Genomic DNA, 22,897 nt, shown 5'->3' on the forward strand with positions numbered 1-22,897 from the left:
AACTAACCTCTCCCTCACATAAACGGGCAAACAGGAGACATAATGAGTGAAATAGAGATGTGGTGACGGGGAGGAATTTCTTCTCAAGGGGTGTGAGTGGGACCTGATTCAAGGAGCCGTCAGCAGTGGATACATTTCCCCTTTTGTGAAAAAGGACCAGCTAACTTGGGGGTGAGGACTGATAGGCCCATGGAGCCACAGTGAGCAGAACTGTATGCGGGCTGGGCTTTCCTCTAGGCCACAACAAAATCTGCAAGTAACAGACTTGCAGCTGCAGCGGAGGAGTGCAGTGATGTGTACGAAACAAAACAAACTGACAAATATTGGCAACATCTTCATTTTATAGTAGACTGGAGCTTAGACCTGAATTCCTGACTTTCCCCTTCCATCCCCAGCGCACACATGCACGCATGTTCCCCTGTATGTAGCCTCCCATCTCGGGGTGGTGGCTCCATCTTTCCAGTTGCTTGGACCAAAACCATCGTAGTCATCCTTGGCTCCTCTTTCTGTCATGGTCCAGGTTCAGTCTGTCAGAAAATCCTGTCGACCTTATCTTCAAAATGTAACTAGAATCAGGTCACTCTCACCACGAACAGGACTTTTACCCTAGTGCCAGCCACCAGCGATCGTCCTGTGCCTGGATGACTACAGCAGTCTACATGCTCTTACCCCACTACAATCTGTTCTTGATACATCAGCAGAGAGTCACCCTTTTCCCCCTACTTTTTAAAAAAGGTCTAATTTGCCAACAGTAAAATTCACTCTTTACACACACAGGTGTATGAATTTTGACAACACACACAGTCTTGTACTGACCACCATAATGAAGAAATAGAACATTTCCATTGCCCCAGAAAGTTACCTCATGCCCTTTGAATTCAGCAAGTCCCCTCCTTCTACCCGTAGCTTCTGCAAAGGGTCTCTTTCGTTTTTAAAATTTATTGGGGTGACACTGGTCCCTCCCTTTAGTTTACCTTTTCAAGGATGTCATATAAATGAGATCTTTCATTTAGCACGATTATTTAATTTCCGAGATCGGGCGCACTCAGGTTGGTAGGCTGGAGACTAGCATACTGTATTTAAGATTCATCTACATTGCATCCATCAGTAGTTTGTATCTTTTTATTGCTGAGTAAGTATAAAGGTACTGCAATTTATTCACTAGTTGACGGACTTTTGGATTATTTCCAGTTTTTAGCATTCTGGATACAGCTGATATAAACATTCATATTCACACTCAGGATTTTGTGTGTACATACATTTTCATTTCTCTTAAGTCTTATGGTAACTTGTTTAACTTTATATGTAACTGCCAAACTATTGCTAAAGTGGTTATACCATTTTTCATTCCCATTGACAATGTTGGAAATTTCTAGTAGCTTAACTTCTTCATCAGCACTTGTTACAGTCACCTTTAGTTTTTTAATTTGAACATCCTAATAGGTATATAGCTGTAACTCTGTGTAAGTTTTAATTTTTCATTTTCTTAAGGACTAATGATGTAAGCATCTCTGTGTGTGTATTTACCATCTACACCTCTTCTTTGGTGAAGTGTCTGTTCAGATCTTTTGCTAATTTTTTAATAGTGGATCATCTGTTTTCTCTTTTATAGTGGTCGTCTGTTTTCTTACTGAGTTGAGATAGTCACATATATTCTGGGTAATGTTCCTTTATCTGATACATATTTGCAGAATTTTCACCAGGCGAATGGCCTGTCTTGTTATTTTCTTGACAATGTCTTTCAAAGAGCAGAAGTTTTTATTTTGAAGTTCAATTTACCATTTTTCTTTTATGATTTGTGTGTTTGTCTTAAGTCTTTACCTAGCCCAGTGTCACATAGATGTTTCTCCCATTTTCTTCTGGAAGCTTTATGGATTTCAGTTACAAATTGATGCTTGTGATCCATTTTGAGTTAATTTTTATATACAGTATGAGGTTTTGTATGTCTTGCCATAAGGATGTTCAATTGTTCAAACACCATTGTAAAAACTATTCCATTCCACGTGGCATCTGTGTCAAAAATCAACTGATCATAACTTTGTGGATTTCTGGAATCTCTGTTCTGTTCCATAGAACAGCATGCATGTTCTTCACCAATAGCACACTGTGAATAATGTCGTTTTATAGAAAGTCTAAAGTCAGTTCATGTGAATCCTCCAACTCCTGCCCGACACCCCTCCTCCCCCGCCGCAATTGGTTTGGTTATTCCAATTCCTTTGCTGCCATAAAAATTTTAAGACTAGCTTGGTGATTTCTACGGAAATAAATTTTATAGTTTTCTGTTTCATTGATTTCTCCTCTGTATTATTTCCTTTCTTCTACTTGCTTTTAGTTTAATTTGCTCTTCTTTTTCTAGTTTCTTATAATGGAAGCTTAGATAATTGATTTTACTTCTTTTCCAGTATAATCTTTAATGCTGTATATTTTCCTCTAAACCAGCGGTTCTCAACCTGTGGGTCACAACCTCTTTGGGGGTCGAATGATCCTTTCACAGGGGTCGCCTAAGATCATTGGAAAACATATATAATTACATATTGTTTTTGTGATTAATCACTATGCTTTAATTATGTTCAATTTGTAACAATGAAAATACATCCTGCATATCAGATATTTACATTATGATTCATAACAGTAGCAAAATTACAGTTGTGAAGTAGCAACGAAAATAATTTTATGGTTGGGGGTCACCACAACATGAGGAACTGTATTAAACGGTCGCGGCATTAGGAAGGTTGAGAGCCACTGCTTTGTAGCCACCGAGGAAAAATTGTCTTTTTTTTAGTGTGACTTAAAATTTTTGACATTAATCTTATGAATGTCTCACTTTTTGTCGAGATTAATTAGAAAATTTGTAAGTAAAATTACTCATGCCTTCTCATTCTTGTTTCAGTTTCAGTATATTTGTATTGGGTTTTCTTTTCCCCTCCTGAAGTCCTAGACTCTAATTATTTCATCTGAATTTTTTAGAGGAGTGAAATGAAAGACTTCAGTCATTGATTCTTTGTGTATATCTCTGGAAAAAACAACAACCACAAGGATATTAAATACTCATAATTACTAAGGACAGAAGAGTCCTCTCTAGACAGATAAGTGTCTGCTTTTGGAGATATCGAGCACAGAATGCCTCAGAGCTCTGGGCTCAAACTGTCTGGATAGGATCCACTCTGTCACCTACTAGCTTTGTGACATTGAACAAGTCATTGAACACCTTTCTGCTCATCAATTTCATCATTTTAGAGATGACAAAAGGGTGGTAATGAGAATTAAATAATGAAATTAAAGTGCCGCATAGTGCATACTTGGCACATAATACATGCTTAACAAATATTGTTTGCTATTATTATGGTTGTTGCTATTTTTATTTAGTTTCTGAATCAAGAGTTAGCGATCATGTTTTACCTAGTTTGTATTGGAAAAACGATTTAAAAATATCCCCCCCCCCTTTTTTTAAAAAAGATTCCTTCTTTTAGAGCAAAGCTTCCTAAAGAGTGTGCTATGGGGCATAAAACCATTAGGTGTGCTAAGAAAAAAAGGGGGAGGAGGAGGATAAGTTTTGTGGCAAAATATATTACGAACTTTAGGAAGTTCTTTACAAAAACAAAACAAAACCCAGCAGTCAAGTTAATTTTGTTTAGCTCGGCATTTACCAAATCTATTTGTCCATCACTGCTTTTAGTCATGCAAATAAAATAAATTGCCTAAGAAGTTTTTGTCCCATAGAATCTATTTTGGGAAACACTAAGAGGTGGTTTTTGTTTCTGGTTGTTTTTTTGTTTGTTTGTTTGTTTTGAGTGACATTGAAGTTTGCCAATGTGTATGGAGAGTAGATGTGCCGTTCCCTCATGTTCTTGTAGCATCTCATTCAGGTAAAGTCCATTTGAATCAATGGGGGCAATAAAGTTGAAACAGAACATGAGCTTGGAAGTGTCCTAGTGAAGGAAGTTGGAGGATGAAGTAGCCCAATGGGAGCACATACCCCAGTGGAAGGTACAGAAGAGTTTAACCTCAGCAGGAGTTAGCATTTCTCCTCCCACCTCCCGGCTGCAGGCAGCCCTGTCACTGCAGTCACTCCGCAGAGCTTTGGGTCTCTGTGGGGAATGGGGCCCTGGGGCTGACCTTGGCTTGTCTGCTGGAAAATGACAAATGTCTGCAGCCAGCCCTCGGTCATTTTCACTAAGAGAGGGAAACCTTTACTTGGAAGCTCCAAAGTGGCAGCTATTGAGAGCAAACAAAGAACTTCAGAGCTTCTTATCCAGACGGTCTGGATTTAAATCCAGGCTCTATCACTCACTAACTTTGTCAAGTTAAACAAGGTATTTCACCTCCCTATCCCTTGGTTTTCTTACATATAAATTAGGGATAATAAAAGTTAACTACTTCCTGGTAGTAATGAAGTTAAAATAACAAAATTGTCAGAATAAGCCAAATCTTTAGTAAATGTTAGTTATTACCCCTATAGAACTATTAAAATAATTTTCCTTATTCTTCTCATTTCATCATTCCCTAGCTGAAGAATTTATAACAGTAAACGTATGTTATTAACACTCCATTTACCAGATAACTTCATTGAGAGCTTAACTCTGTGAAAAGATGGTATTATCACCCTCATTTTACAAATTGAAGACTAGAAAGGTTAAGTGACTTACACCAGGTCACAGTTGGCAAAGAGAATCAGGATTTGAACCCAGTACATCTGACTGCAGAACTTGTCTTCTTAACTGTGCTATACCACCTGTCAAGGCACTCCACATGTTTCATTAACCTGGTTCTCTTTATTTTATTAGGTGTTTATCCTCCTTAAGTCAGCTAATTTGGTGCATTTTCATCTTATTACTGAAAGGTTCGGAGTGGGCCGGGGTCTCGCACCTATGACATGAGGCCATAATGTATCAAAAGAGATTTTATTCCGGGCACCTGGGTGCAGGTAGGCTGAGACCAAGAAAGGCATCAGCGAAGAGAGCAGGGAGAGATAGGTTTTTATTAACTTTTGCTGGCTGCTAGCCAGTCTGCTAACGTAAGGGCCGGGCTGTCCTTGGTTCCTCCCATGCCAGGTGTCTTCTGGTTATCTGAGCTATGCTGTGCTCAAGGCTGCAAGCTTTCCGCAAGATATCTGCTAAGCAAAACAAGTCTTTCTCTGCCCCATTTTATTCTCTTTAACCCTTTCAATTACCAGTATATATGCCATCTCTTCTGCTTAAAAATCTCCCTTTCTTCAGCCAGTCTTCTGGGAAACCTTCCACAGTTCACCTCACCCAACTCTTGATACCTTTCTTTGGCATCTTGACCTGGCTGATTTCCATAGCACTTAGATACTCATGATTCTTTGGAGGGAATTCAAGTGTCCCTTTTTATGTATTCACTCAATATAAAGAAGCTCTAACATACATTTTATAAAAGTAGGTGATTAATTTATCTTAAGAAACCAAGCTTTGAATTTACGGAAATTTCAGCTTGAGATACTTATAAACTCACTCTTTTCCTTTGAACCTGTTGTACCTTCTTCACTTCACTGAATAGCTACCTCTGCGTGCCTGCTATTTTATGGATGAGATTGAGACTTTCTAGCACGAGTACGTTTATCAAACCTCATCTCTACTTCAGCCCATTATTTTTTATCTGACCTTTCTGGGCTCAGTAGAAAAGGTGTTATTTCCCCTTCTTTCTTGTTTTCTCTAAAATTGTGCCCACATAATTATTTCCCTCCTCTGGTTATCCTTAATCTTCTAAGAACTTCTATTTTTCTTGTATTACAAGTGGCATAGGTTTTCCCTAACTTTAAAAAATAGAAATAAAGTCACCTGTTTATTTTCTGCATTGCTCTTCAGTTTCATTTCTGTCTTCTAGTGCTAGACTTCCTCAGGCAGTGATGGGAATTCTCTACTTCCACTTTCTCTCTACTCACCATCCTACTGAAACTGCTCTAGGAATCACAGTAATCTCTCCTGACCAAATGGCCTACTCTCAATCCTCATACTCTTTTGCTTATGTTGAGAGGTAATACGGTATAATGGTTAGAAGCATTAGAAGCATATGTACTCAGCATTTAACACTTCTTTGTTGCATCCCCAAATGACCTTTTTCCCTCAGCGCTAAGCTCTCCCTGTAGTAACTCCGATTTCCAATGTCCCAGCTGTTCAGGAAAAATGAAACCGAAGATTGAAAGCTGAGTGTGGAAACATTTTTTTTACTGTCAAAAGAGTAAAGTCAGTCCAGCATAGAGTGTTGGTGCTGGGAGGTGAGATTTGAAGGAAGGGGAAGTGGGATAGGGTTTTTACAGTCAAGTCAGTAGAGCATCTCAGTTCATTTTTAGGAAGGTGCGTGTCTGGATGTGGCTGATGGCTGGTGCTCGGGGGCTTGTTGATGGGGTAAGCACCGGGCTATGTGGAGGTGGCCTGGGTCCATAGGTTCTGCCTGGGAATGTGACTTTCAGCTGGCTCTGCTGCGTACACGAGGGCCTGAACTGGGGTTCTGTGCTGTTAGGTGCCCACCATGTCACCAGGCTCGATGGTCAGGTCAGCATTTGTGCTACTCACAGAAATTTGTTTTGTTTTGTTAATCCTTACCCGAGAATCCACCCCCCCCCCCCCCCCCCGCCCAATTGTTTTATTAGAGAGTGGCAGGGAGGGAGGGGAAGAGAGAAAGAGAGAGAAAGAACATTGATGTGAGAGAGACACATTATTTGTTTGCTCCTGACTAGGGTTGAGGATCAAACCTGCAACCCAGGTACAGGCTGACATTCTAACCACTGAGCCACGCTGGTCAGGGCTAAGTCACATTAATAATAATAATAATATATATATTATTGATTATATATTGAATATATATTAATACATATATTTTATTGATTTCAGAGAGGAAGAGGGGTGAGAGAGAGAGAAAGAGACATCAATGATGAGAGAGAATCATTGATTGGCTGCCTCCTGCGCGCGAGTGCGCGCACACACACACACACACACACACACACACCCCTACCACGCCTTCCCTCCTCCCAGGTATCGAACCTGCAACCCGGGCATGTGTGACCACTGAGCAACACCAACCAGGCAATGCACATGCTTTTGAAATTGCAGTATGAGGACTTACGTGTGAGAGTAATTCCTAGGAAAGAGTTGAAGCATATTGCCATGGAAGCCTTTACTGTGGTGTTTCCTTTCTGTTTTACCAAAGCGCGTTTCAATTCTTTCTTGTCTACCCTAGGCCCGTGGTCGGCAAACCGCGGCTCGCGAGCCACATGCGGCTCTTTGGCCCCTTGAGCGTGGCTCTTCCACAAAATACCACGTGGGGGTGCACACGTACAGTGCGATTGAAACTTCGTGGCCCATGCACAGAAGTTGGTATTTTGTGGAAGAGCCACACTCAAGGGGCCAAAGAGCCGCATGTGGCTGGCGAGCCGCAGTTTGCCCACGGCCCTAGGCAGTAACGTGTCTGAAAACAAAGTGACTCCTTATCCCCTTCGCTGCCTTGGAGACTAATACCTTCCTTTCATAGGAATTTGCTTAATCATCAGATTTAGTATCGCTGATGGAAGTCAAATGTAAAATATTAACATATGGTGCATCTCATATATGTTCTTGCCATAAAGCATTTGGTGTTAATGGAGGGATATGAAGAATGAAGATACTTCCTTTCTAATCCAAAAATATTTTGATATTGGAAATCTACTTCATCTTCATGGTGTGACTCAGAGATGCTCATGATTCATGACTATGGCTAGTCTATACACACACACAAACCCTTTTGTACAAAGTAAGAAATTGTGTCTCCCCGGCCAGGTGGGCTCAGGCTCATAAATCACCTTTGTGAAAGGAAAAGATGTCCTCCCGCCAGGTGGCTGCACCCACTCACTAGGGTACAGCCCTTTCTGCACAGGGCCGTATGGTAAACATTTGGCCTCTGTGAGCCATAGGGTCTGTGACAGCTGCTCACTCTGCCATTGAGGCGCTACAGCGGCCATAGACCGTACCTGAATGAATGAGCTGGGCTGTGTTCGTTGGAATCCAGCAGGCCATAGTTTGCCCACTCCTGGCATGCAGCAACACATAACACTTCCATAGCACTTTATTTCTTTATTAAAACATTACATTCTGCCACCTTGTATGATGTGTCTTTCTTACTTAGATTGTAACCTTAAGTGACTCTCTCATTCACTTTTTGTATCTTGCACATAAAGATGAAATTTAGTTTATTGTTAAAATTTTACTTGATAACTTATTCCATTTTTTAAGCTTATACATTTGTTTTTTTCCCCTTAAATTATGAAAGAGAAATATTGTGGACATTATAATAGCATATATTTTAAATAAAAATTCCTATTTCAACATATTTCACTATGAAGAGAAAAATTGTAGCATTTCTTAGACCTGGAATATGTCATTTCCTGTATATTATATTTGAGGCTCAAAGTCTTGCATAGCAAATAAGTTGTAACTACCTCTTGGTGTTTGTGATGGGATAGAACTGCATGTGAGAAAATGCTAGCCATTTGTATAGCCAGGGCTTATAGGTAAAAGTATAAAAGGCAGCAGTTCTCAAAAGTGTGGCTGTGGATTCCTGGGGGTTCCTCATATTCTTTCAGTGGGTCATGGTCAGATTATTTTCATAATGCTACTGAAGTTATTTGTCTTTTTCATTTTGACCCTTTCTTCTTAAGGTGAAAAGCAGTGTTGAGTTAAACCATACTCTGCTGTACTATGAATCAAGGCAGTGGCACCAGACTGTACTAGTAATCATTGTATTCTTCACCACCATGCACACACAGTTTTTTGTGTGCTTTTTTGAAGGTGGTTTCACTTAGGGCAAAGCAGTAAAAATACTAGCGCTTTTATTAAATCTCAACCTTTGAGCACAATTTTTTATGATAAAACGGAAAGTTCCCTCTAAAGCTTTCTCCTGCTAAAGTACCATTGGTTTTCTTGAGAAAATCACTTGTGCAGTCATTTGAGATGCTAGTTGCACTAGCTACTTTTTTCTTAGAATACCATTTTTACTTGAAGAATAACTAGTGGAGAAACTAGAGTTATTCACACTTGACAGTTTCTCAGAAATGAATAAAGTGAGCCCATCACTTCAATGCAAAAAAAACTGTTTTTGCCAATGATAAACTTTGAGATTTTAAGTGAAAATTAGATTTTGGGAAAATTTGGATTTATTATCATAAGCATCAGAAATGATATTAAGTGGGGTTTTTTCAGATATTGTATAATGAAATATGACAACATCTGGAATAGCTGTGTAACTCAGTGAACCAGTATCTTCCAATTGAACAGTGTGTGAGTTCACAAAATCATCCATAGGTACCCATTCCAAGTACAGCACAGTGTATTGAATTTAAATGTAATATAGTTTTTTAAAATCACTGATATGGTTTCAGATTCCATATTACAATTAACCTTTAAGAAATTAACCACTTAGGTTGCGTTGGTGGTATAGTGGTGAGCATAGCTGCCTTCCAAGAAATTAACCACTTGTTGAATTTTAGTGGAGTATCAAAGAATATCCTGAGTTATCTGAAATGGTTACTAAAATGCCCCTCCCTTTTCCAACTGCCCATTTGTGTAAGGCTGATTCCCCACCCCTGTCCCAACCAGAGTTCAGCCAAAACAACATATGGCAACAGATTGGATGCAGAAGCAGATGTGAGAATCAGACTATCTTCTATTTAAGACAGATGTTAGAGATGTTTGCAAAAAATGTAAAGGAACACTCCTTATCTCAGAGTATTTCTGTTGCTTCTTTGGAAAATAGTTACTTTCCTTTAAAATTGTTTTTTATGTTCACAGGCAATGGTTTTATTATGTTCAAATGAATTTGTGAATAAATACTTTTATTTCAAACTAGAGGCCTGGTGCACAAAATTTGTGCATTGAGGGGGGGGCAGTTCCCCCTCAGCCTGGCCTGCACACTCTCGCAGTCCAGGAGCCCTCAGGGGATGTCCCGGAGGTGGGAGCGCTACTGCACTTGCCAGCCGTGAACCCAGCTCAGGGCTTCTGGCTGAATGGCGCTCCCCCTGTGGGAGTGCACTGACCACCACGAGGCAGCCCCTGGTGGTCAGTGCATGTCATAGCGACTGGTCATTCTGCTGTTCAGTCGATTTGCATATTAGCCTTTTATTATATAGGGTGTGATAAATATCATACCTCTAACCCAAAAGAACAAAAGCTTTTAGGGGTCTTCTATTTTAAGGCTGTAAATGGTCTCAAGACCAAACATTTTGCAAAGTGCTGGTCTAGGGCAGTGTCTGTGCAGAGTTGGAATAGTAGTTGCTTGGTCTGTGGGGTGGACAAGAATGCTTTCATTGTATAGCTGGAAGGCTGACACAGAACGTTACAGAACAGTACTCTCTCTGTTTCAGTTTGGCATGATTTTTAACAGGATATGTGTTAAAAGCACTTGCTGGTATAGCAGCTAGAAATAGATATTTAGTTTTAGAGCAGTTACTAAAATCCAGCATCGTTCTAAAAGTCTTTGGGTGTAGAATATAATGTTATATATGTGAGAAATTTCTGGTAGCTCTTTGTGTCTGTTCTATTAAGGGTGGGGGAATGTAAAGACTTAGTGGTTTTTGTAATGACCACATAAAACTTTCCAGCTGAACAGCTGACCTGTACTAATACATCACTTAGCAAAGGGTTCACGTCTGTGTTAGTACATTTGGCTAACCTGATTTTGGCATGTCTAAATGCATGTCTTTAGTTTCTTCTTGCATTTTAGTAAGAATTCCTTTATTTCAGAGTGTAGTGTCATTCCTGTTTTTGACGTGCATTTGGAGTGTCTGGAAACAAACCTCAGTAGGAGGGCCTGAGAGAAGACACATTGCTGTTGATGCTTTGTGTAGGTAGGGAGAGGCTGTGAAATAAAGAAGATTGCTGGGCTTTGATTTTCTAAAATTGGCCAGACTATCCACCCTTTTTTAGTGGGAATACCTTTCCCTTCCTGCTTACCGTCTTCTAGTGTTACCCTAGAGCCCAGACCTATTTCCTGTAGTAAAATGCTAGGATCTCTGTTTACTTCTGAAGTGTTGATGAATCTTCAATTTTTAGTCTGGGCAAAGAGAAGAAGAGAGAGAGGTAGAGGCAAGGACCTTTTCCTCACCATCATCATTAGCAATGAAAACCTTTAGACATTTTTTAAATAGCTGTATGCTTGTTTTTATGGGCTTGTGGAGTAGTTAAAAAGTGAGCCTCCTTCAGGAGACCAAGGGTATAAACAAATATAGGACAAACCAGTTTATTTGGCAAAGAAAAAAAGAGCTAATGGTTCGGACCCTAAGACTGGCCACATTTCAAAAAAAGTTACCCAAGAGAAAAATTTTCCCGGGGTTGATTAAACCAACCAGAGACTCTAACCGTATAATGGCTTAGCTTTATCTGTCTCTGCTGGCATAATGTAGGTTTTACATAAATCACTTTTAAGTCTGTAAATATTGAGTGATTAAAAGAAGAAAATTAATTACTGTTTTCAGTAGCCTGGGAACAGTGTCGTCTTTGTCAGTGCTAATGACATGCCAGTGATCAGCCAAATGAGAGACAGTTATCTGTGAAAGAATATTTCTGGCAATATCTTTATTTTTGGAAGAAAAACACAATGCAAAAATCTAGAATCTTGAAGATAAAAGCTAGTTGGGCCTCCATGTTCATCTAGGCCAGTGATGGCGAACCTTTTGAGCTCTGCGTGTCAGCATTTTGAAAAACCCTAACTTAACTCTGGTGCCGTGTCACATATAGAAATTTTTTGATATTTGCAACCATAGTAAAACAAAGACTTATATTTTTGATATTTATTTTATATATTTAAATGCCATTTAACAAAGAAAAATAAAAAAAATGAGTTCACGTGTTACCTCTGACATGCGTGTCATAGGTTCGCCATCACTGATCTAGGCCAACAGAGGATTTTCTAGAGACCAGAAAGATAGCAAGACTTGCCCCGGGAAGATCAACTGCCTAGTTATAGTATAATTAAAGATAGAACCAAAGCCCTGGCTGGTGTGGCTCAATTGGTTGGGCATCGACTAGTGCACTGAAAGGTTGTGGGTTCAAATCCCGGTCAGGGCACAAGCTCAAGTTTCGGCTCATTTTCCTCTTCCTCCCTCTCACTTCGAAGCTCTTTCTCTCTAAAAATGAATAAAAAATATTGAAAAGAAAAATAAGAAAAGATAAGAATCAGAGCCTCCTGACTCCACTTGTCATCCAGTTTGGGGCAGATGATGAAGTCATTTTGGGAGACTCTGGAATTAGGCTTTCTATGTTCAGAACTGTACCTCGCTCCTCATCTCAAAAATGGTGATAATCACACAAGTCCACAAATCCCCAAACCAACAACTCTGCAAACTCAGTGTTCCTGTCATTCTTTGGAAGCAAATGTGAAATAAACTGATAGGAGGCTATTTATAATCTTTATTTATCTTCCTTAGTGGGACTATTCATATGTTTCACTACAGAAATACTATTATTTGATTATAAAGTACCACTCCAGGCCACAATAGGGGTTTTTTCTATTGAGTTTAGGAACCACAATCTACCCTCCTAATTCAGAAAGGTGAGTTAGATGAAAAAGTGAGAAACAGTGGAAGACAGGCTATTATTAATACAGAATTGAGAATTGCTAGACAATGTTGATGTGGTTAAAAGTTGTGTTCATTGAACCTAGAATATTTCTCTTTACTAAAAAGAAAAAAGAGTGCATTCTATATTGTTAAATTTTTCATGTCTTAATTTTATAGCAAAAGGCCAGTAACGTAAAGCAGTAGAAAAGAATAGCTCCTGATACACGTTGAGCTTAAAAAAGAGCAAGTTACAGAAGAACAGGTGTGCTTTGTTTTTGTAGTGTGCATACATTCTGTACACACAGTTTATATGGAAGGATGCATATACCAATTGTAAACAGTGTCTACAACCAGGGAATGGGCGTGCAGAGGGAGGAGGGAGGAGGGCCTTATACTTCTGCTTTGTATATTTACTGGTATTTGAATTTTATTTTTTTTTACAATGAATAATTATTTTTGAAATTTTTTTAAAAGGAAAATTGATAGTATTTTAAAATCAAAATTAATTTTAATTCATGTTCTGTATTTTCTAAGAAGTAACTTTTTTAATAAAAAAGCTTTTTTAAAAAATATGTTTTATTGATTTTTTTACAGAGAGGAAGGGAGAGGGATAAAGAGTTAGAAACATCGATGAGAGAGAAACATCAATCAGCTGCCTCCTGCACATCCCCAGATGGGGATGTGCCCACAGCCAAGGTACATGCTCTTGACTGGAATCGAACCTGGGACCCTTCAGTCCGCAGGTCGACGCTCTGTCCACTGAGCCAAACCAGTTAGGGCTAAAAAAGCTTTTTATAAAACTTCTGTAAGGGTAGTTAGAATTGAAAACATACGAAATTTCAAATAATACCATGAAATAAGTTGTAACTTCTAATTATGTGATAGTTGGCACAGTTTACCAGGAGTCAATTTTAACCAGATTTTCTTGTGTAGATTTATTTGAAAAAGAAAACAAAACCAAAAACCTGTTTAGTCTAGAAGAAGCCGTTAAACATGAGAGTGTTTTTTTCTGAAATCATGCGTTTAGTTCTGCAGTGGGCACCATGCTTACCGCCAGCCAGGATATAGAGACCTGACCTGGTAGCCCTTAAGCAGCCTCTTCATAAGGTATTTGTACATGGTCAGCCCTCACCTTGAAAAACAGACTGAAGAAAGTCAGTGACTACAAGATGGGCAGTCACAGACTAGAACACAGCACAGGACTGTGAAGTAGAAGGAGCTGGTTTCAAAAAAATTCAGCTCAGACTTTAAGAAGTCTTAAGCGACGAGTGTCCAGGGTCTCCACTGATTTGAGGGATGTTGCATAAGCAATAAACACTAGTATCAGACCTAAGACACTGAGCTTGGGAGGGTAATGACAAATGCTTCAGAATACAAAGGGTACCAAAAAGCCAAGCCATTCAAGTAAAACACCAGCAAAAGTTCCTCAGGGGGAAAAAAGCTGCTTATATTTCTATAGCTCTGGAGTCTGGAAAAAAATTTTAATTGCTTTTCAAAATGCCTGCTAGCCCTTAATCATAAGAATAGCTGCTCAATCTTAAATTAATTTTTAATTACATCAGAAGATTAATTAATGCAAATGAAAACCATATTGAGATACCAATTTTCATCTGTCAGGTTGGTAAAAATTCAAAAGTTAGACAATGCTCACTGTTGAGAAGACAATGAAGAAAGAAAAGAAAAAAAGAAAAGAAGAGAAAGGAAAAGAAAAGACTCTTATCCATTCCTAGTGAGAGTGCAAAATGGTTTAACTTCTCTGGAGGGCAGTTGGGCAACATCTGTCAAAGTGCATTTCCTTTTCAATCCAGATCTCAATTTTAGGAACTTTATTCTACACAGATGTGTCATTTCGTTGTGTGTGCGGTGCAGGTAAATTTACAAGTCTCTATTAAAGAATTGTTTGTACAGGAATTTTTGGATACCACAATGCCCATTTAAAAGGGATTTGTTTTAAAAGAAAAGCAATGTAGTATATCCACACAACGGAATATAATGGGGATGTATAAAGAAAAAGAAGAAAAAGTTCTCCACATATTGATACAGGAAGGTCTCTAGGCTATACTGTAAAAGACGGGTGGGGGAGTACAAAGCTGTGTATTTAAATATGTGTGTGTGTGTGTATTTTTTATAGAGAGAGGAAAGGAGAAACATCTATCAGTTGCCTTCCATATGCACTCCAACTGGGGACTGAACCCACAACCTGAGCATGTGCCCTGACCAGGAATCGAATTTGAAACCTTTTGGTGCATGGGACAGTGCTCAACCAACTGAGCCACACCGGCCAGGGCCAGAGCTGTGTATTTAATATTTTGCTGTTTGTATAAGACATGGTGAGAATGCTCTAAAGAAACTAATAAAAGTGACTATTGCCCAGCCAGTGTGGCTCAGTGGTTGAGCGTCATCCCATGAAGCAGGAGGTCATGGTTTGATTCCCAGTCAGGGCACATGCCCGGGTTTTGGGCTCAAGCCCCCGGAGGGGGCATGTAGGAGGCAGCCAATTGATGATTCTCTCTTATCATTGATGTTTCTCTCTCTCTCACTCCCTTCTTCTCTGAAATCAATAAAAAAAATTTTAAAGTGATTATCTAGAGATAATCCAGTCTGACCCTCATCACTTCACTAAGACTATTTTTGTTAAGGTCACCAGTGACATACACATTAAATAAATCCGGTGGACACTGCAGTTTTCATCTTGACCTCTCAGCAGTCTTTGTCACAGGTGGCCTCTCCTTCCTACTACAAACAATGAATGCTGAGTACGTACAGTGTTCAGCTCTCTATATGAATTATTCATTCAATTCTTTAACAGCTCTTTAAAATAGGTGTTGTCATTATCCCCATTGTACAGATGAAGCTCGACCTTAGAGAGGTTAAGTAATTCCATCTTAGTAAGGGGTAGATCAAGGGTTTAAATTCAGACACCATCCAATCCTGCTGCCTCTTTGAAACTCATCATCCTGCGATCCTGGGTTTTCTTCCTCTTTCTCTGTTTCTCTTTGGATTTCTTTGCAGCTCCTTCTTGTGCCTGGTCTTTAGGTTTTGGAGGTTTCTTAGGGTTTTATCTTGGATCCTCTTCTCACTGCTGCTAGGCAGTCTTACCCACACCATGGCTTCGTTACCACATAGAAGGTGATGAGCTCCCAATATATATTTTATAGCTTAGAGCTGCTTCTGATCTGTAGACCCAGATATCCAACCATCTCAACCATCTAAAACCTCATTTTTAACCTGCTCCTCCTATGCTGCCTTTTTTTGCTAAATGGTACAAGCCGTCCACCTGCGGCTCAGCAGAAACCTGGGGACCTTCCTAGTCCCGTTAACCATCACCAAGTCCTGTGTGTGTGTCTTTCATCTTCCCTAAGGAGAGCAGCCCCGAAGTTCTACTCACACTTTCTCGTCGTGTCCTGCACTGTCTTCTCCCTTTCACAACACTTCCCATGATTATATTCACTTGCTTTGTGAACGTTGGGTTTTTTAATTCCTCAGCCTGAAATTTATTTTTTTATTCCTTTAGAAAAGACATTCAGGGAGGAACCAAGACAATCTTATTTGTTACTATATCCCCAGTGGCTAGCAGAGTGTCTGTTTGGCACAGAGGCATCATTAAATATTTCCTTAAATGAAAAAGAAACAAATTTATTTAGGAAAACCCCTAACAAAACAAGAATGAGTAGTGGGAGGGTGAACTCCTGGAGACAGACTTACAAACAAGGTTTCTGAGAGTCAAGCCATGGAAGGGAGCTAAGGAATTGGCCTCAGGATTGAGAGAAGAAGGGGAGTTGAGGGTTTGGAATTGCAGGACCCAAACTGTCATTACATGTGGGAGGTAAGATCAGGGGTGGCAACAAAGCAACAAACTGCCCTAGCCGGTTTGGCTCAGTGGATAGAACATAGGCCTATGGACCAAAAGGTCCTGGGTTCACATCCGATCTAGGGCACGTACTTCACTTGTACGCTTCTCCCTGGTCAGGGTGTGTGGAGGAGGCAACCAATCAATGTGTTTCTCTCACATCGATATTTCTGTCTGTCTTTCCCTTTCTCTTCTCTTCTTAAAAATCAATGGAAAAATATCCTTGGGTGAGGATTAAAAAAAGAATGCAACAGATTTCTAGCTTTGACAGCTGAGGAGATCATGTTACCGTTCCTTGAGGGGACCAGGTATGAAAAAAAGAAGAATGACTTTAGTTTTGGACCTGTTGACTTTGAAGAACTTCCCGCGGACTCCCAGATGGAGAGAACCTGTGGGCAGTTATAAAAATGGGAATAGAATTTAGGAGAGAGATACGGGCCTTACCTCATCACCAGTAAAATACTATTGGTAATTCAAGTGTAAACTGATAAAAGTTTACTCACCGAGACTTTTCATCATTGGTACAGAATAGGTAGATATTATGGTAATTTTTAAATTGGGATTGGATAAGATCTACTGTATGTCATACAGAAATGGAATTTTTACATTAATATTCAATATCCTGTGAATATTAACTAATAATAGCTGTGAAAACTAGCATATCTCATTTTAATGATGTTATTTTGTTAATGCTAATTTATACCTTTTTATATTAAAGATGAAATAACAACTTAGTGAGGTTTGTAGACTGTAAATTGTGTGAGAACTTGCTGCCATGTGATTTAATTTTTTCTCATTTTTCTAGGGCCTATTCCCTGGTGGATTCCAGTCAAGTGTCTACATTTCTGATTTCCATTCTCCTGATAGTCTACGGTAGTTTCAGGTAAGATGCTCTCAAAGTGAGACTAAGCTCAGTGGGAGGCGAGATTAGCACCAAAACTTACTGCTCTGTGAAGAGAAATATGACTGACAGGAATTGAGTTAGAACGGGATAATTCTGAAATTTCTTCTTTAATTTGGCCACTGTTAAAAGACTTCTTGGTTTTGCTTATATGATTTTGGAATTTTAATGGAAACATGAATTGCTTAAATTCTGGTTCTGGGAATAATGACTCCCATGAACACACATATTGAGAGGTTAAGGAGAAAATCCTTGACAGTGATTTTAGAGTCTCAAAGGGAACAAAGTTTTTCTTAATATAGGTTGACAGAGGGTGAGCCATGTGAAATTGCCTATAGTCAACTTTTTTGACCCACACAAATAATTTATGGTTCAGCCTAATTATGGACATTAGTATTTACTAAGTATTTTCTCTGTTGACTTTGGGAATGCTGAGACTGGATCCTCTTGAAATTCCTATTGTAGAAGGCAGCCACAGGAATAGGAAGTTAGACATTTACTCTTCTTTCTCACTATCCTTTCTTGAAAGGAACTTTAATATAACTCAAATAGTTTTGTGGCTGACACTCTTAACAATAAAGGTCACATAAGAAATTTTAAATTGAAAACTTGAAAGAGAGTGATGGTGATAAATGAAATAGGCATAAGAATTTTGAACTATTATATCTGGATTTTAATAGAACTTAGCAAAATCACAGGCTTTATCTCAACACTGCGTAGAACAAGTACAATACTGTTGGTAATTCCAGTATCAACTGATACATGTTTTAATCATTGAGACTTCTATTGAGAATCCTACATTCATAATGAGTCTTAGGAAGCATTAGTTAAGCCAGAGCAACTTAGAACCTTATCACATAATCTTGATATTTTTATATTGCTATCCTTTGTACAAGTTTCTTATTTTTCTCTTTGTGTATATGTCAGCATTTTCAAAGACGGTAATTTTTTTAAAAATCTTTAGACCTACAACCCTAGTACTACAGTAAGTCTTTTTTTTTTTTAAGTCTTTACTTAATGTCAGTAAGTTCTGTGACTTTAAGTGAAATGCCGTATAATGAAGCCAGTTTTACCATAGACTGATTGATGTAAACAAGGGTTAAGTTCTTATAGCATCTTATCAACGGTATAACTAAACTAGTGGCCCAGTGCACAAAATTTGTGTATGAGGGCGGGGTGTCCCTCAGCCCGGCCTGCACCCTCTCCAATCTGGGACCCCTCAGGCCTAAACCGGCCGTCAGACATCCCTCTCACAATATGGGACCGCTGCCTCCTAACTGCTCACCTGCCTGCCTGCCTGATTGCCCCTAACCACTCTGCCTGCCGGCCTGCTCGCCCCAACTGCCCCCCCCCCCCCCCGTGTCGGCCTTCTTGCCCCATACTGCCCCCCCCTTGCCAGCCTGATCGCCCCCCCTCCCCCCGCTGGCCTGCTCGCCCCCAACTGACCCCCTCGTCGGCCTGATCGCCCCCAACTGCCCTCCCTGGCTGGCCTGATCGCCCCCAACTGCCCCCCACCCCCTGCCGGCCTGGTTGCGCCTTACTGTTGGCCTGGTTGCCCCTCACTGCCCCTCCCTGCCAGTCTGGTCACCCCCAACTGTCCCCCCAGCTGGCCTGATCACCCCCAACTCCCCCCCGCTGCTGGCTTGGTCACCCCTCACAATCCCCCCTGCCGGCCTGGTCACCCCCAACTGCCCTCCCCCCCGCTGGCCTGGTCGCCCCTCACTGCCCCCCCTCACTGGCCTGGTCGCCCCACGCAGCCTGCTGCTCAGTCGTTTGGTTGTCCCTCACTAACCCCCCGGCCGGCCTTGTTGCCCAACTCAGCCTGTTCGGTCATCCGTTCGGTTGTTTCGGAGGTGACGGTCTCTTAGGCTTTTAGTATATAGATGGCATTATTTGTTCTTTCATTAGTATATGTGACCTTTTGTTTGGCCTATTTTATATACTGGGTACATTTTTATAGTTTAAATCATTTATATTCTGATTATTTTCACCTAATAAAAATATTTTCCACAATCATCTTCATACTAATTTTTAGTACTAGTAATTTGGTATTTCTTTGTGGTACTGTCTTATTCCACGCTTGTTGGACATGTGGGTTGTTGAGGTAGCCATCTTTTTATGTTCTTTTGCTTTGGTTGAATTATACAAGTTAAATATTCAAAACTTGAAATACTTAGGCAGAGAGTATAAACTGGCTTTTAGTATATAGTGCTGTATTGTTTTGCAGGCAGGTTATACCAATTTAGGATCATGCATGTTTTAAACAAAATTGATGCTTATAAATGCACCACAGAATTATATCAATGGAAAAGATTTCTCTGGTGAACTTCTTTGTTTTACAAATGAGGAAACTGAAGCTCAATAAGATGAGGTCACTTGATAAAGATTACACATCTCATTTGGTGACAAAGTCTGGTTTGGGACCCAGTTGTTAGCGTGTTGGTCCCAGGACATTATGTCTTTTATACTTTAGTAATATATTTCTGCAAAAAAGTAAATTGTGATGCCTTTGATTATACATTTAAATTGCCCTCATTGAAAAAGTTTAGAAGTGTTTTCTCAAAAAGATTATATATAAGTTGTATTTCTTCTTTAAATATATGATAGAACTCACCAGTGAAGCCATCTTAAGTCTGGGTTTTGTGGAAAAATTCTTCATTGTTTTTTTCATGCTTTGTTCACTACTTTTTTTTTCTTCTTATTATTAAGTACTGGCAAGGAGCCCTAGCCAGTTTGGCTCAGTGGATAGAGCGTCAGCCTGTATACTGAGGGTCTTGGGTTCAGTTCCCGTCATGGGCACGTACCTCAGTTGCAGGCTCCTCTCTGGGTTGCCGGCTCGATCCCCAGTAGGGGTGTGCAGGAGGCAGCCCATCGATGATTCTTTCTCATCATTGATGTTTCTCTCTCTCTCTCTCCCCCTCTCCTTTCCTCTCTGAAATCAATAAAAATATATTTTTAAAAAGTACTGGTAAGGATGTTTTTCTTTTTGTGGTAAAATAAACATAAAATGAAATTTACCATTTCATTTTTAAGAATACAGTTCAGTAGCAGGTACAAGATTTTAAAAACACGTTATTGTCTCTTTATTTTAACCATTCTGATTCTAGGGCGTGGAATGATTTCTCTGTGGCTTCGATTGCATTTCTTTAATAATGGGGATTAGGATGCTGAGAAGCTATTTATTAAGCATCTTTTCATGTGCTTATTGGCCTCGTGATTTTTCCAGTTTGTTTCACCGTTTATCCCCCCCCCCCCCCCAGAGTATTGATAAGGTGTGTTTTTTAAAAAACAACAGCAGCAGTGGTTTATAGAGATATAATGTGCCTACCATTAAGTTCTTCCATATAAAGTGTACAATTCAGGGGTTTCAGAATATTACTAAGTTGTGTAAACATCACCATAATCCAATTTTAGGACATTTTCATCACCCAAAAGAAATCGTGTACCCATTAGTAGTCATTTCCCTCCCTCTCCCCTACTCTAGGTAACCATTAATCTTTAAACTTTCTGTCTCTCGAGATTTGCCTGTCTTCTTTTTTAACATAGGTGTTTAAAGCAGCAATTTTCCCCCTAACCACTGCTTTAACCGCATCCTCTAAATGTTGTATTTTAATTTCATTAAAGTCAAGATGTTTTCTAACTTTCCTGGTGATTTTTTTTTTCTTTTGACCTATGGTTTTTTAAATTACTTTCCAAATATTTAAGGATATTTCAGAATTCTCTCTGCTGTTGAAAGGAATTTCAACCACTTAATTCAATTTTGTTGTGGTAAGAGACATACTTTTAATGATTTCAATCCTTTTAAATTTGTTGAGGCTTGTTTTAGCATACAATCCATCCAGGAGGCTGTTCATGTGCAGTTCGAAAAATGAGCCTTCGACAGAGTTGAATGCAGTGGATGACATGATCCGGTTTGTGTTTTGGAAAGGTTGTTCTGGGTTGTGTATGGGAAATAGATTGTGTGTCACAAGGAAACCTGGGGGAGACTGTTGCCCTAGTACAGGCAACAAATGATGATGGCTTCAACTAGGATAATAGTGGCGGGATGAGGTATCAGTAGGTTAAGGATGAGATTGCTGAGGGGATGGATATAGTTGGTATGAGAGAGAAGTCAGGAATGACTCCCAAGGTTTATGGCCTAAACACCTGGATCCAAAGATGGTGCCACTTTTGAGCTGGAAAGCTCCATAAGAAAAGCAGATAATAAAATATTGGATAAAACATTTGTGGACTGCTATTTCCCACCAGGCTTTCACATCTCTGAGTACAGAGGGGAAATGATATCATGTAACACTAGATTCTAAAAGCCGAAGCACATCCTTGATTTAGGAGTCCTTATGTTTACCATCCCTTACTGAGCTTTTCTAGATTTCCTATATTACTTAAAGCTGACACCCATCTCTCTTTAACCTTCCAGCTGTTCAGAAACAAAATAGCATAATTACTCATTTTAGTAGTAAGTTCCCAAAGAGTTTGACAGACCTACAGCAGAGCATTGAGAGAGGGAGAGGGAGAGAAAAATAACTGGATATATATCCCGGTGACTATAGTTAATAATAATGTATTATATACTTGAAATCTGCTAAGAAAGTAGATCTTACTAATAAATGTTCTGACAGCAAACAAAAGGCAACTAAGGGAGGTAGTGGATATGTTAATTCATTTGGTTGTGGTAATTATTTCACATTGTATACATATATAAAGACATGTTGTTGTGTACCTTAAATATACAGATGCTCCTTGACTTATGATGGGGTTACATCCTTACAAACCCATCGTAAGCTGAAAATATTGTATATCAAAAATGAATTGAATACACCTAACCTACTGAACATCATAGCTTACCTAGCCTACCTTCAGCGTGCTCAGAACACTTAAACATTAGCCTACAGTTAGGCAAAATCATCTAACACAAAGCCTGTTTTGTAATAAAGCGTTAAATATCTCATGTAACTAAATACTGTACTGCAAGTGAAAACAGAGTGGTTGTATGGGTATTTGCCATTAATACACATAGTTGAAAATGCGCTGGGCCAGGATGGCTGAAGCGTTGCTGGGTGATGGGGGTGTGACAGCACCAGGGTCATCCCTATCTTTCTCTTCTGATGAGGCTGGAGAAGAGCTGGTTTCTACTGAATGTGTTTCACTTTTGCACATTGTGAAGGTGAAAATTGTCATGTTGAACCATCATAAAGTTGGAAACCATCTGTACACAATTTTTTGTCAAAAATAATCTTTAAACAAAAATTAAAGATAGTTTCCAGGTTGTGGTACAGGGAGAAAGATTCCCTAGGTGAGGAGGCGGAGCTGAGGCAGCTAGAGCTAGTAAGTCAGAATACAAAAAAGAAGAAAGCTTACAAAGAGAGGAACTCCGAGATCTGCAGAGGGACCCTTTGAGCATTGATCAGTGTGGATTGGTGCTACATGCGAGGAAATGAGCTAAGACTGAGGAAAGAACAATGTGAAAGAACTAAAAGGGAAAGTACCTGTTCCCTCCAGCAAGATTGGAGAAAACTTAGGATTGATGTGGCATTGGGTAAGGAATTCAGAAAGGTCCTGCTTCAGTGGTCGGAGATAATTACCCTAGACTGAACACTGCTTC

General features: G+C 39.6%; 1 protein-coding gene across 1 annotated transcript in view; it reads left to right on the forward strand.

The window, feature by feature from the left end:
• Positions 1 to 22,897, forward strand: part of SPPL3 (signal peptide peptidase like 3) — a 96,495-nt gene that overhangs the window by 44,024 nt on the left and 29,574 nt on the right. Inside the window, exon 2 of the mRNA XM_070400006.1 lies at positions 17,200 to 17,277. Within this exon, the coding sequence (XP_070256107.1) occupies positions 17,200 to 17,277 (78 nt within the window). The remainder of the gene's footprint in view (positions 1 to 17,199; positions 17,278 to 22,897) is intronic.

The sequence above is a fragment of the Myotis yumanensis genome, unplaced genomic scaffold (assembly GCF_028538775.1).
Source record: "Myotis yumanensis isolate MYYU_CA2020_CCGP unplaced genomic scaffold, mMyoYum1.0.hap1 SCAF_19, whole genome shotgun sequence".
In the NCBI taxonomy this organism is placed as follows: Eukaryota; Metazoa; Chordata; class Mammalia; order Chiroptera; family Vespertilionidae; genus Myotis; species Myotis yumanensis.